At 43.4% G+C, this 14,188-nt stretch overlaps 1 protein-coding gene across 1 annotated transcript in view; it reads right to left on the bottom strand.

Annotated features, from left to right (window-relative positions):
* LOC135511944 (BAH and coiled-coil domain-containing protein 1-like) overlaps positions 1-14,188 on the bottom strand; it is a 121,927-nt gene that overhangs the window by 58,913 nt on the left and 48,826 nt on the right. Inside the window, 1 exon segment of the mRNA XM_064933476.1 lies at positions 2,653-2,769. Coding sequence (XP_064789548.1) covers positions 2,653-2,769 — 117 coding nt within the window.

Here is a 14,188-nt window from a genome sequence, read left to right as displayed (position 1 = left end):
GTCTTACTGAGATTTACTGTCAGGAACCAGATCTGACAGAATCTGTGCAGAAGATCTAGGTGCTGCTGAACTCCTTGGTTGGGGACAGAAGCACCAGATTATAGTCAAACAGTAGACATTTGACGCTGTCGTTCAGTAATTTGGTAAAAAGTCAATTTGACATTTGCTCAGTACATTGTTTTCACTGAGGAAATGGAGAAATCTGCTGTTAATGTTAATGCAGAGAATTTCCCCAAGTTTGCTGTTGACAAATATTCCACGGTAGCTATTGGGGTCAAATTTGTCTCCACTTTTGTGGCTTGGGGTGATCAGTCTTTGGTTCCAAATATTGGGGAAGATGCCAGAGCTAAGGATGATGTTAAAGCTTTTAAGTATAGCCAATTGGAATTTGTGGTCTGTATATTTTATCATTTAATTGAGGATACCATCAACACCACAGGCCTTTTTGGATTGGAGGGTTTGTAATTTGTCCTGTAGTTCATTCAATGTAATTGGAGAATCCAGTGAGTTCTTGTAGTCTTTAATAGTTGATTCTAAGATTTGTATTTGATCATGTATATGTTTTTGCTGACTGTTCTTTGTTATAGAGCCAAAAAGATTGGAGAAGTGGGTTATGCATTCACCTCCGTTTTGGATAGATACAGTAACACTTCGTGTTGTTAGCTTAGTTTGTTCCAATTTTCCCAGATGTTGCTTTCATGTTTTATTTATTTATCCTATATTTAACTAGGCAAGTCAGTTAAGAACAAATTCTTATTTACAATGACGGCCTACACCAGCCAAACACGGACGATACTGGGCCAATTGTGCGCCGCCCAATGGGACTCCCAATCACAGCCAGTTGTGATACAGCCTGGATTCGAACAAGGGTGTCTGTAGTAAGGCCTCTAGCACTGACCACTGCCTTAGACCACTGCACAACTCAGGAGATTCTATTGATTCTTCAATTGTCACATCCTGATCTGGTTCACCTGTCCTTGTGATTGTCTCCACTCCCGCCAGGTGTTGCTTATTCTCCACGGTGTATTTATCCCTGTGTTTCCTGTCTCTCTGTGCCAGTTCGTCTTGTATGTTAGTCAAGCCAACCAGTGTGTTTTTCTTGTACTCCTTTTGCTATTCTCTTTTTGATAGTCCTCCTGGTTTTGACCCCTGCCTGACTGGCCTACTTTCCCGCCTGCCTGATCATCCTGCCTGCCCTTCGGTACCTTTTGGACTCTGAACTGGTTATGACACTTTTGCCTGTCCACGACCATTCTCTTGCCTTCCCCTATTGCATTAATAAATATTGTAAGACTCCAACCATCTGCCTCCTGTGTCTGCATCTGGGTCTCGCCTTGTGTCATGATATCAATTACATTGAGCTGATTTCTGATGTGCTGTTCCTTCTTTTACCGTAGTGTATTACTGTATTGTTTTAGTTATTCACCATAATGAAGGCGTAGACTCAGGTTTTCCGGGTCTCTATGTTTTAGACTCAGGTTTCTCAATTTCCTTCTTAGGTTTTTGCATTCTTCATCATGCCATTTGTCCTTGTTAATTTTCTTTGGTCGTCGGCTTCAAATTTTTATTTGATAGGGAAGCTGAGAGGTCAAATATACTGTTAAGATTTTCTACTGCCAAGTTTACACCTTCACTATTACTGTGAAATGTATTGCCCCGGAAGTTGTCTAAAAGGGATTTAATTTCTTGTTGCCTAATAGTTTTTTGGTAGATTTCTACACTACTTTCCTTCCATCAATAGCATTTCTTAATATTATGCAGTTCCTTTGGCTCTGATGCCTCATGATTGAGTATTGCTCTGTTGTAGTAGAATGTGATTTTGCTGTGATCTGATAGGGGTGTCAGTGGTCTGACTGTGAACGCTCTGAGAGACTACGTTGAGGCCAGTTATGAAGTAATCTACATTAATACTGCCAAGGGATGAGTTGTAGGTGTATGTACCGTAAGAGTCCCCTCAAAGCCTCAAATTGACTACCACACTACTTTCCTTCCATCTATAGCATTTCTTAATATTATCCAGTCTCTCTCTTTCCCTCTCTCTCTCTCTTTCCCTCTCTCTCTCACACACACACACATACCCACTCTCTCACACACCCATACCTCTCTCTCTCTCACACACACACACACACACACACACACACACACACACACACACCTCTCTCTCTCACACACACATACCCACTCTCTCTCACACACGCACACCTCTCTCTGTCTCTCTCTCACACACATCTCTCTCTCTCGCACACCTCTCTCTCTCTCTCACCCACACACACACACACATCTCTCTGTCTCTCAAACACATAGAAAACCCTCTCTCTCTCACACACCTATTTCTCACTCTCTCGCAGTCTCTCACATACACAACCGGTGTGAAATGGCTAGCTAGTTAGCAGTGTGTGCGCTAATAGCATTTCAATTGGTGACGTCACTTGCTCTGAGACCTTGAAGTAGTTGTTTCCCTTGCTGCGGCTTTTGTGGGGCGATGTGTAACGATGCTTCAAGGGTGACTATTGTCTATGTGTGCAGAGGGTCCCTGGTTTGAGCCCATGTAGGGGCAAGGAGAGGGATGGAAGCTATACTGTTACACATACACACCTCTCTCTCTTAAATACCTCTCTCTCTGACACACCTCTCTCTCTGTCTCACACACACCTTTCTGAGTGTCGTAGAAGCGGTGCTGTCCGTAGAGAATGCTGCTGTTGCTATGGTGATCCAAGGAGCTCATGGGAAGAAAGGGGGAAGTCAGACTTCCTGAATACCGGGGATACCCTGAGAGAGAGTGAGGAGGGGGGAGAGAGATATAGGAAGAGCGAGGAGAGAAAGAGAGGGAGAGAGACCAAAAGAAAGTGGGAGAGATAGAGTTAGAGAGAGGGTGGAAGTGAAACAGGGGAGGGAGGGGGAGAGAGAGATGTTAAATTAAATGTAATTTTGACATTAGGCCTAAATGCCACCAACATGATTATCCCCATCATTTACAGCAGATAAAGCAGTGACAACAATACCAGAGAGTAACTGACAAGAGATGGGTATTTTTCAGGATGGACTTTGCTTATACAAAACAAGTCGGTGTTTTTCTCTTCAGGATGCTCAGCCTATAACCCATTTCTTTGGAACGCCGTTAGGGTATTTGTGTGTCAAAAACAATACACGTCAAATAACACTATTTGACGAGTCAAGTAATCTTTTCATTTGACAGGTTAAATCACAAAATTCTATTATAGAATGTTGTGTGTGCTGAATTTGCACGTGCAAGCCAAGCTCCACCACTACGATCACAAGTACTGTCAAAGCTCTACAAAAAATAAAAGTCTGCAAACAAGCACACGCCTGCCACAAACGATGTGTTTACAATACCGCGTTGGTAATAAGCCATTATTTGTTCGACTGAATGGGAAAACGTCTGTGTGTGCATTTGAAATAAGATCAAACGCGCAGGATCAAAAATGCAAATATCTTTGATACATATGTTATTAGCAACTTCTGGGGTAGCTTGCTAGCTAGCTTTAGCTTGGTACCTAGCTAGCACAAATCCAACCAGCCTGAAAACAATGACCAGGAGAAACTTCAGTCATTTTCAATATTCTTAGCAATGATTTAGGAATCCATGTGAGTAAGTATTAGCTAGGTAGCCACATGTTGTTAAACTTCAGTTCAAAAAAATAACTAGCTGTAAATGATGGGGATAATCATGTTACTTAACCCTGTTTCTCAAAGCTAATGTTATAAGCAGTCAACAAGCTTCCTCTGGCTAGTGAGACTTGACTGGACTGGGTTATGTGTTGTGAAGCTAGCCACAATAAGGATTAGCCACAGTAGTGGAATTGCGGTTGGCCTTCAAAATTAAAGTCCCTCTTTGAAACTGACAGAAGATTACAATTGGTGGAATCATGGCATATTTAGACTAGGTAATGTTAAACAACATTGGAGTGTGTAATGTGGAGCAATTACATTAGGTATTAGTCTACTTGGTGACACCCACAGAACACAACTGTGAAGAGTTTACACAAATATTAGCGTTGTAGCTCTTATCAGGGACTTTGACTGAGGGACATCACCTGACCATTCAGCCTATTGTGCGTATTGTCAATCAAATTGCACAGTAAAGCTTTACCTAAGGATTGGAGATCAATGAAATTGGATATTAATCTACTCAGTACCCAAGTGTTTTTTCCCAACTTCCTCCTCGGAGTTCTCAGACTCCAAAACATCCACATTGTATTGTTTTTCCTCTGGAAAAGTGTTCAATACACATAGTAGGTTGACTGGTACAAACAAATGTGTCTCAAATCAGTGGTTTCAGATTCCCGCCGTAAGAGCAGTTCTCTGGGTATACAGTGCCTTGCAAAAGTATTCATCCCCTTTGGCGGTTTTCCTATTTTGTTGCATTACAACCTGTAATTTAAATTGATTTTTATTTCGATTTAATGTAATGGACATACACAAAATAGTTTGAATTGGTGAAGTGAAATGGAAAAAATAACTTGTTTCAAAAATTCAAAATGGAATTGACCCCAGTAAAAAGACAGGCTATATGCAGTAGCGAGGCTATAAAAGTAGTGAGGCTACATACAGACACCGGTTAGTCAGGCTGATTGAGGTAGTATGTACATGTAGATATTGTTAAAGTGACTATGCATATATGATGAACAGAGAGTAGCAGTAGCGTAAAAGAGGGGTTGGGGGGGACACACAATGCAAATAGTCCAGGTAGCCATTTGATTACCTGTTCCGGAGTCTTATGGCTTGGGGGTAAAAACTGTTGAGAAGCCTTTTTGTCCTAGACTTGGCACTCCGGTACCGCTTGCCATGTGGTAGTAGAGAGAACAGTCTATTACTGGGGTGGCTGGGGTCTTTGACAAATTTTAGGGCCTTCCTCTGACACCACCTGGTATAGAGGTCCTGGATGGCAGAAAGCTTGATCTACTGGGCCGTTTGCACTACCCTCTGTAGCACCTTGCGATCAGAGGCCGAGCAATTGCCGTACCAGGCAGTGATGCAACCAGTCATGTTGCAGCTGTAGATCCTTTTGAGGATCTCAGGACCCATGCCAAATCTTTTTCGTTTCCTGAGGGGGAATAGGCTTTGTCGTGCCCTCTTCGCGACTGTCTCGGTGTGTTTGGACCATTCTAGTTTGTTGCTGATGTGGACACCAAGGTTCTTGAAGCTCTCAACCTGCTCCATTACAGCCCCGTCGATGAGAATGCGGGCGTGCTCGGTCCTCCTTTTCCTGTAGTCCACAATCATCTCCTTATCTTGGTTACGTTGAGGGAGAGGTTGTTATTCTGGCACCACCCGGTCAGGTCTCTGACCTCCTCCCTATAAGCTGTCTCGTCGTTGTCGGTGATCAGGCCTACCACTGTTGTGTCGTCTGCAAACTTAATGATGGTGTTGGAGTCGTGCCTGGCCATGCAGTCGTGGGCGAACAGAGAGTACAGGAGGGGACTGAGCAAGCACCCTTGGGGAGCTCCAGTGTTGAGGATCAGTGTGGCAGATGTGTTGCTACATACCCTCAACCACCTGGGGGCGGCCCGTCAGGCAGTCCAGTATCCAGTTGCAGAGGGATGTGTTTAGTCCCAGGATCCATAGCTTAGTGATGAGCTTTGAGGGTACAATGGTGTTGAACGCTGAGTTGTAGTCAATGAAAAGCAATCTCACATAAGTGTTCCTCTTGTCCAGGTGGGAAAAGGCAGTGTGGAGTGCAGTAGAGATGGCATCATCTGTGGATCTGTTTGGGCGGTATGCAAACTGGAATGGGTCTAGGGTTTCTGGGATAATGGTGTTGATGTGAGCCATTACCAACCTTTCAAAGCACTACATGGCTATGTACGTGAGTGCTGCGGGTCTGTAGTCATTTGGGCAGGTTGCCTTTGTGTTCTTGGGCACAGGGACTATGGTGGTCTGCTTGAAACATGTTGGTATTACAGACTCAATCAAGGACATGTTGAAAATGTCAGTGAAGACACCTGCCAGTTTGTCAGCCCATGCCCAGAGCACACGTCCTGGTAATCCGTCTGGCCCCGCAGCCTTGTGTATGTTGACCTGTTTAAAGGTCGTACTCAGGTCGGCTACGGAGAGCGTGATCACACAGTCGTCGGGAACAGCTGATGCTCTCATGCATGCCTCAGTGTTGCTTGCCTCGAAGCGAGCATAGAAGCGGTTTAGTAGTCTTGTTGTTTAGGCAAGTCTGGTAGGCTTGTGTCACTGGGCAGCTCGCAGCTGTGCTTCCCTTTGTAGTCTGTAATAGTTTGCAAGCCCTGCCACATAAGACGAGCATCAGAGCCGCTGTAGTATGATTCACTCTTAGCCCTGTATTGAAGCTTTGCCTGTTTGATGGTTTGTCGGAGGGCATAGCAGGATTTCTTGTAAGCTTCCAGGTTAGAGTCCCGCACCTTGAAAGAGGCAGCTCTACCCTTCAGCTCAGTGCGAATGTTGCCTGTATTTATGGCTTCTGGTTGGGGTATGTACGTACAGTCACTGTGGGGACGACGTCCTCGAAGCACTTATTGATAAAGCCAGTGACTGATGTGATGTACTCCTCAATGCCATCGGAAGAATCGCGGAACATGTTGCAGTCTGTGATAGCAAAACAGTCCTGTAGTCCAGTCCTGAAGCCCCTAAATAATATCTGGGACAACCAACTACCTTCAGAAGTCACATAATTAGTTAAATAAAGTCCACCTGTGTGCAATCTAAGTGTCACATGATCTGTCACATGATCTCAGTATATATACATCTGTTCTGAAAAGCCCCAGAGTCTGCAACACCGCTAAGCAAGGGGCACCACCAAGCAAGCAGCACAATGAAACCCAAGGAGCTCTCCAAACAGGTCAGGGCGAAGTTGTGGAGAAGTACAGATCAGGGTTGGGGTCTAAAAAAAATCCTTAACTTTAAACATCCCACGGAGCACCATTCAATCCAATTTTTTAATGGAAAGAATATGGCACCATAACAAACCTGCCAAGAGAGGGCCGCCCACCAAAACTCACAGACCAGGCAAGTAGGGCATTAATCAGAGAGTCGACAAAGAGACCAAAGATAACCCTGAAGGAGCTGCAAAGCTCCACGGCGGAGATTGGAGTATCTGTCCATAGGACCATTTTAAGCCGTACACTCCACATAGCTAGGCATTATGGAAGAGTGGCCTGAAAAAACACCATTGCTTAAAGAAACAAATAAGTAAACACATTTGGTGTTCGCCAAAAGGCATGTGAGAGACTCTCCAAACATATGGAAAAAGTTCTCTGGTCAGAAAAGACTAAAATTGAGCTTTTTGGCCATCAAGGAAAACACTATTTCTGGCGCAAACCCAACACCTCACATCACCCGAGAACACCATTCCACAATGAAGCATGGTGGTGGCAGCATCATGATGTGGGGATGTGTTTCATCGGCAGGGCCTGGGAAACTGGTCAGAATTGAAGTAATGAGAGATGGAGCTAAATACAGGGAAATTCTTGAGGGAAATCTGTTTTAGTCTGCCAGAGATTTGAGACTGGGATGGAGGTTCACCTTCCCGTTCCAGCTGGACAATGACCCTAAGCATACTGCTAAAGCAGCACTCAAATGACTTTGGGGGGGGGGGTGAATAGTTATGCAAGCTCAAGTTTTCAGTTTTTTGTGATATTTCTTGTTTGTTTCACAATAAAAAATATTTTGCATCTTCAAAGTGGTAGACATGTTGTGTAAATGACACAACCCCCCCAAAAATATTTTTTTCCAGGTTGTAAGACAACAAAATAGGAAAAATGCCAAGGGGGGTGAATAATTTCACAAGCCACTGTAACTGAGTAGACTGATACCCCATGTCATTGATCCACCATCCATAGGTATGGCTGTCCAGTGAAATAAGTATGACCCCAATGCAATTCCGATGTCTAATACATCCAGTGTGAATTCAAAAGATTTTTGTCAAATTAACAAATTATTATATTTTGTTGAATTAATATAACAACATTCCAACCTCGTTTAGCATGCTATTCATTAAATTATAGCATAATTCCACTATTTGTATTCATTTGCTTCACTGTCAATAACATACTTTTATTTTGCAGACGAACCGCAAATTCCACTATTGTGGCTAATCCTTATTGTTCACATAGGTGGGTCCGACTACCGTTAAATCAAATAAGAACGGTCTTATAAATTAGGAGTATTTTAGAGGATGACACCTACAGTTGAAGTTGAAGTTGAAGTTGAAGTAGGAAGTTTACATATATTCATTTAAAACTCGTTTTTCAACCACTCCACAAATTTCTTGTTAACAAACTAGAGTTTTGGCAAGTCAGTTAGGACATCTACTTTGTGCATGACACAAGTAATTTTTTCAACAATTGTTAACAGACAGATTATTTCACTTATAATTCACTGTATCACAATTCCAGTGGTTCAGCAGTTTACATACACTAACTTGACTGTGCCTTTCAACAGCTTGGAAAATTCCAGAAAATGTTATGGCGTTAGAAGCTTCTGATAGGCTAATTGACATCATTTGAGTCAATTGGAGGTGTACCTGTGGATATATTTCAAGGCCTACCTTCAAACTCTGTGCCTCTTTGCTTGACATCATGGAAAATTCAGAAGAAATCAGCCAAGACCTCAGAAAACACTTGTAGACTTCCACAGGTCTGGTTCATCCTTGGGAGCAATTTCCAAATGCCTGAAGGTACCACATTCATCTGTGCAAACAATAGTACGCAAGTATAAACACCATGGGACCATGCAGCCATCATACCGCTCAGGAAGGAGACGCGTTCTGTCTCCTAGAGATGAACGTACTTTGGTGCGAAAAGTGCAAATCAATCCCAGAACAACAGCAGAGGACCTTGTGAAGATGCTGGAGGAAACAGGTACAAAAGTATCTATATCCACAGTTAAACGAGTCCTATATCGACGTAACCTGAAAGGCCACTCAGCAAGTATGAAGCCACTGCTCCGAAACCACCCTAAAAAAGCCAGACTACGGTTTGCAACTGCACATGTGGACAAAGATTGTTCTTTTTGGAGAAATGTCCTCTGGTCTGATGAAACAAAAATAGAACTGTTTGGCCATAATGACCATCGTTACTGTTTGGAGGAAAAAGGGGGAGGCTTGCAAGCCGAAGAACACCATCCCAACCGTGAAGCACGGGGGTGGCAGCATCATGTTGTGGGGGTGCTTTGCTGCAGGAGGGGCTGGTGCACTTCACAAAATAGATGGCATCATGAGGTTGGAAAATTATGTGGATATATTGAAGCAACATCTCAAGACATCAGTCAGGAAGTTAAAGCTTGGTTGCAAATGGGTCTTCCAAATGGACAATGACCCCAAGCATAGTTCCATAGTTGTGGCAAAATGGCTTAAGGACAACAAAGTTAAGGTTTTGGAGTGGCCATCACAAAACTCTGACCTCAACCCTATAGAAAATTTGTGGGCAGAACTGAAAAGGCGTGTGCGAGCAAGGAGGCCAACAAACCTGACTCAGTTACACCAGCTCTGTTAGGGGGAATGGGATAAAATTCACCCAACTTATTGTGGGAAGCTTGTGGAAGGCTACCCAAAATGTTTGACCCAAGTTAAACAATTTAAATGCAATGCTACCAACAAATACTAATTGAGTGTATGTAAACTTCTGACCCACTGGGAACGTGATGAAAGAAATGAAAGCTGAAATAAATCATTCTCTCTACTATTATTCTGACATTTCAAATTCTTAAAATAAAGTGGTGATCCTAACTGACCTAAGACAGGGAATTCTTACTAGGATTAAATGTCAGGAATTGTGGAAAACTGATTTTAAATGTATTTGGCTAAGATGTATGCAAACCTCCAACTTCAACTGTCGCTAGATACAGTAGTTATCTGGCTAACTATAGCTACTGAAACAGATTATGTTGTTTTACTATGTTTTTGGGAAAGAACATTGTTTGCATCCATCAGCTAGCTAGATTTTCTTTATGACCAGCACTGTCCAGAGCTTGGGGAAGTGTGTCTGGGCTCGTGCGACAGTGGTAGGTGCGTGAGACAAAACTTTACCAGCATCATAGCATACGTATCGGTGAATCGTTGTGACATATGAAATACAAGTGACAATGAACTCAATGTGTAATACCTAAGTAAAAAAATATATGAACATGTCATTTTCAGGTCCTGATTGGTCAACAAGCTTATTTGACGTGTTTCTTTTTTGACTTGCAAAGATCCAAATGGCGTTCCATACATTTCAACCCATCCTTTCACACACACACAGTTCTTCCCAGGGGGTCAGCGGGAGGTAAATGGCCAGTCCACTAAACTACTTGCCTCCAAGGACATTGAACCGTATCCTGGGGTAGCGGAGGCCTCAGCAGGGGGTGAGGGGATATTTATGTGTAAACCAAACACACAAACCAGACATACACACACATCAAACACATGCAAACAAGTACACCTACTGTACATACGCACAAACACACGTTCTCCGTGTGTGTGTGTGTGTGTGTGTGTGTGTGTGTGTGTGTGTGTGTGTGTGTGTGTGTGTGTGTGTGTGTGTGTGTGTGTGTGTGTGTGTGTGTGTGTGTGTGTGTGTGTGTGTGTGTGTGTGTGTGTGTGTGTATGTATATGTGTGTATATGTGTGTATATGTGCCCTCTCACAGTTGGTTTCCCAGCTGGTTAATTGGCAGCAGTTAAACGTTTAATGGTGGTGGCCAAAGTAAACAGCACTCCATAAAACTCATCCTCCACATTCCTCAGATGCACAAAACCACCAACATGCTGGTCCCACTCAGTGTATGTGTGTGTGTGTTTTAACAACCATTGAATCTAAATGGCAACAATTACCCAAAAGGCTCCATCAGCCATCTAGAGGCAAACTAATGGTGATAAACAGAGAGAAGGAGGGAGAGAGAGAGAGAGACCAAAGCCATCACCTACAGAGAGATGAACCTGGAGAAGAGTCCCCTCGGCAAGCTGGTCCTGGGGCTCTGTTCACAAACACAAACAGACCCCACAGAGCCCCAAAACAGCAACACAATTAGACCCAACCAAATCATGAGAAAACAAAAAGAGAATTACTTGACACATTGGAAAGAGTTAACAAAAAACTGAGCAGACTAGAATGCTCTTTGGCCCTAAACAGTTAGCACACAGTAGCAGAATACCTGACCACTGTGACTGACCCAAATTTAAAGAAAGCTTTGACTATGTACAGATTCAGTGAGCAATAGCCTTGCTATTGAGAAAGGCCGCTGTAGGCAGACATGGCTCTCAAGAGAAGACAGGCTATGCGCACACTGTCCACAAAATGCTGCACTTCCTAACCTCCTGCCAAATGTACGACCATATTAGAGACACATATTTCCTTCAGATTACACAGATCCACAAAGAATTCTAAAACAAACCCAATTTTGATAAACTCCCATATATATTGGGTGAAATATCACAGTATGCCATAACAGCAGCAATATTTGTGACCTGTTGCCAGAACAAACACCATTGTAAATACAACCCATATTTATGTTAATTTATTTTCCCTTGTGTACTTTAATTATAATATGACATTTGAAATGTCTTCATTCTTTAACAAACATTTGTGAGAGTAATGTATACTATACATTTTTTTAATAGTTAATTTAACATTTATTATCTATTTCACTTGCTTTGGCAATGTATACATATGCTTCCCATGCCAATAAAGTCCCATAAATTGAAATTGAAATGTAATTGGGGGGGGGGGGGCCGAGCGAGAGAAAGAGAGAGGGGGGATAGAGAGAGGGGGGGGGGGACAGAGAGAGGCGAGAGGGAGAGATAGGGGGAGAGAGGAGAGAGAGAGAGAGAGAGAGAGAGAGAGAGAGAGAGAGAGAGAGAGAGAGAGAGTGAGTGAGTGGGAGAGAGGGGGGAGAGAGGAGAGAGGGAAGGAGGAAAAAGAAAGTGTGAGAAGATGGGGGAACAGAGAGAGAGAGGGAGAATGAGAGAGGGGGAAGAGAGAGGGGGGAGAATGAGAGATGGGGGAAGAATGAGAGAGGGGGAAGAGAGAGGGGGAGAATGAGAGATGGGGGAAGAGAGAGAGGGGAGAATGAGAGATGAGGGGAAGAGAGAGGGTGAGGGAATGAGAGAGTGAGAGACATGGTACCTGCCAGAACAGTTTGAGAACTGTCAATAAAAACTATAATCTGTGGGGACAAGGACAGGTGTTTGACTGAGAGTGTATGTGAGCGAGCATGGTGTTTTAGTGTGTGTGTATGTAGTGTCCAGGCTCTCCTCTCTGTGCTAGCTGTGCTCCACTCTCTGGACTGAAGCCAGATGGCAATCTGCCTACTGGGGCTCCCTGGATTGGATTTTTCAAAACAATCATTTGTAGTGTGTGTGTGTGTGTGTGTGTGTGTGTGTGTGTGTGTGTGTGTGTGTGTGTGTGTGTGTGTGACTGAGTGAGTGACTGAGTGAGTGTATGTATGTATGTGTGCATGCACTTGTTCACACACACACACACACACACACACACACACACACACACACACATACTTCAAAGGTGAGCCACACAGAGATTAAATTGCTCTCTCTCCTCTCTTTTTTTCTCCTCTCTCCAGCTTCCCCTCTCTCTCCCTCTCTCTCAATCTCCTCTCTCTCTCTTTTTCTCCTCTCTCTCCCTCTCTATTTTTCTCCCCTCTCTCTCTCTGTCTCTGTCTCTCTGTCTCGATGGTCTCTCTCTCTCAATTCAATTCAATTGATGGGCTTTATTGGCATGAGAAACATATGCTAAAATTGTCAAAGCAAGTGAAGTAGAAAATAAACTAAAGTAAAATAAACAATAACAATTAACAGTAAATATTACACTCACATAAGTTCCAAAAGAATAATGATGTTTCAAATGTCATATTATGTGCAAATTGTTCTTGCATATTTTGCTGCTGTAATTGCACTCTATGGTATTTCACCCAATAGAGAGAGAGAGTTCATCAAAATTGGGTTTGTTTGGGGCCTCTCGGGTGGCGCAGTGGTTAAGGGCGCTGTACTGCAGCACCAGCTGTGCCACCAGAGACTCTGGGATCGCGCCCAGGCCGCGACCGGGAGGTCTGTGGGGCGACGCACAATTGGTCTAGCGTCGTCCGGGTTAGGGAGAGTTTGGCCGGTAGGAAAATCCTTGTCTCATCGCACACCAGCGACTCCTGTGCCGGGCGCAGTGTTCTAGAATTCTTTGTGGATCTGTGCAATCTGAAGGAAATATGTGTCTCTAATATGGTTATACATTTGGCAGGTGGTTAGGAAGTGCAGCTCAGTTTTCAGTTCTCTTGAGAGCCATGTCTGCGTATGACGACCTTTCTCAATAGCAAAGCTATGCTCACTCAGTCTGTACATAGTCAAAGCTTTCCTAAAGTTTGGGTGAGTCACAGTGGTCAGGTATTCTGCCACTGTGTACTCTCTGTTTAGGGCCAAACAAGCTTGCTTAGGGAACTCATCTCCAGGTTCATCTCTCTGTAGGTGAGGGCTTGTTATAGAAGGTTTGGGAATCGCTTCCTTTTAGCTGGTTGTACAATTTAACTGGTCTTTTCTGGATTTTGATAATTAGCGGGTATCGGTCTAATTCTTCTCTGCGTGCATTATTTGTTGTTTTACGTTGTACACTAAGGATATTTTTTGCAGAGTTCTGCATCAATTTGGTGTTTGTCCCATTTTGTTGAATACTTCATTGGTGAGCGGACCCAAGACCTCACAACCGTAAAGGGCAATGGGTTCTATCACTGACTCAATTATTTTTAGCCAGAAACTAATTGGTATATCACATTTTATGTTACTTTGATGGCATAGAAGGCCCTTCTTGCCTTGTCTCTCAGATCGTTCACAGCTTTGTGGAAGTTACCTGTGGCGCTGATGATTATGCCGAGGTATGTGTTGTTTTTTTGTGTGCTCTAGGGCTGTAGGGCAGTGTTTAGATGGAATTTGCATTTGTGTTCCTGGCAACTGGACCTTTTTTTGGAACACCATAATTTTTGTCATGAGATTTCCTGTCAGGAACCAGGTCTGACAGAATTTGTTCAGATTATCTAGGTGCTGCTGTAGGCCATCCTTGGTTGGGGACAGAAGCACCAGATCATAATCAAACAGTAGACATTTGACTTCAGAATCCAGTAGGGTGAGGCCGGGTGCTGCTGACTGTTCTAGTGCCTTCGCCAATTCGTTGATATATATGTTGAAAAGGGTGGGGCTTAAGCTGCTTCTGTTACTGGTGTGTACTG

The sequence above is a fragment of the Oncorhynchus masou genome, chromosome 24 (genome assembly GCF_036934945.1).
Source record: "Oncorhynchus masou masou isolate Uvic2021 chromosome 24, UVic_Omas_1.1, whole genome shotgun sequence".
Taxonomy (NCBI): domain Eukaryota; kingdom Metazoa; phylum Chordata; class Actinopteri; order Salmoniformes; family Salmonidae; genus Oncorhynchus; species Oncorhynchus masou.
Note: the sequence above shows the minus strand (reverse complement) of the source record. Positions and strands in the feature narration are given on the sequence as shown.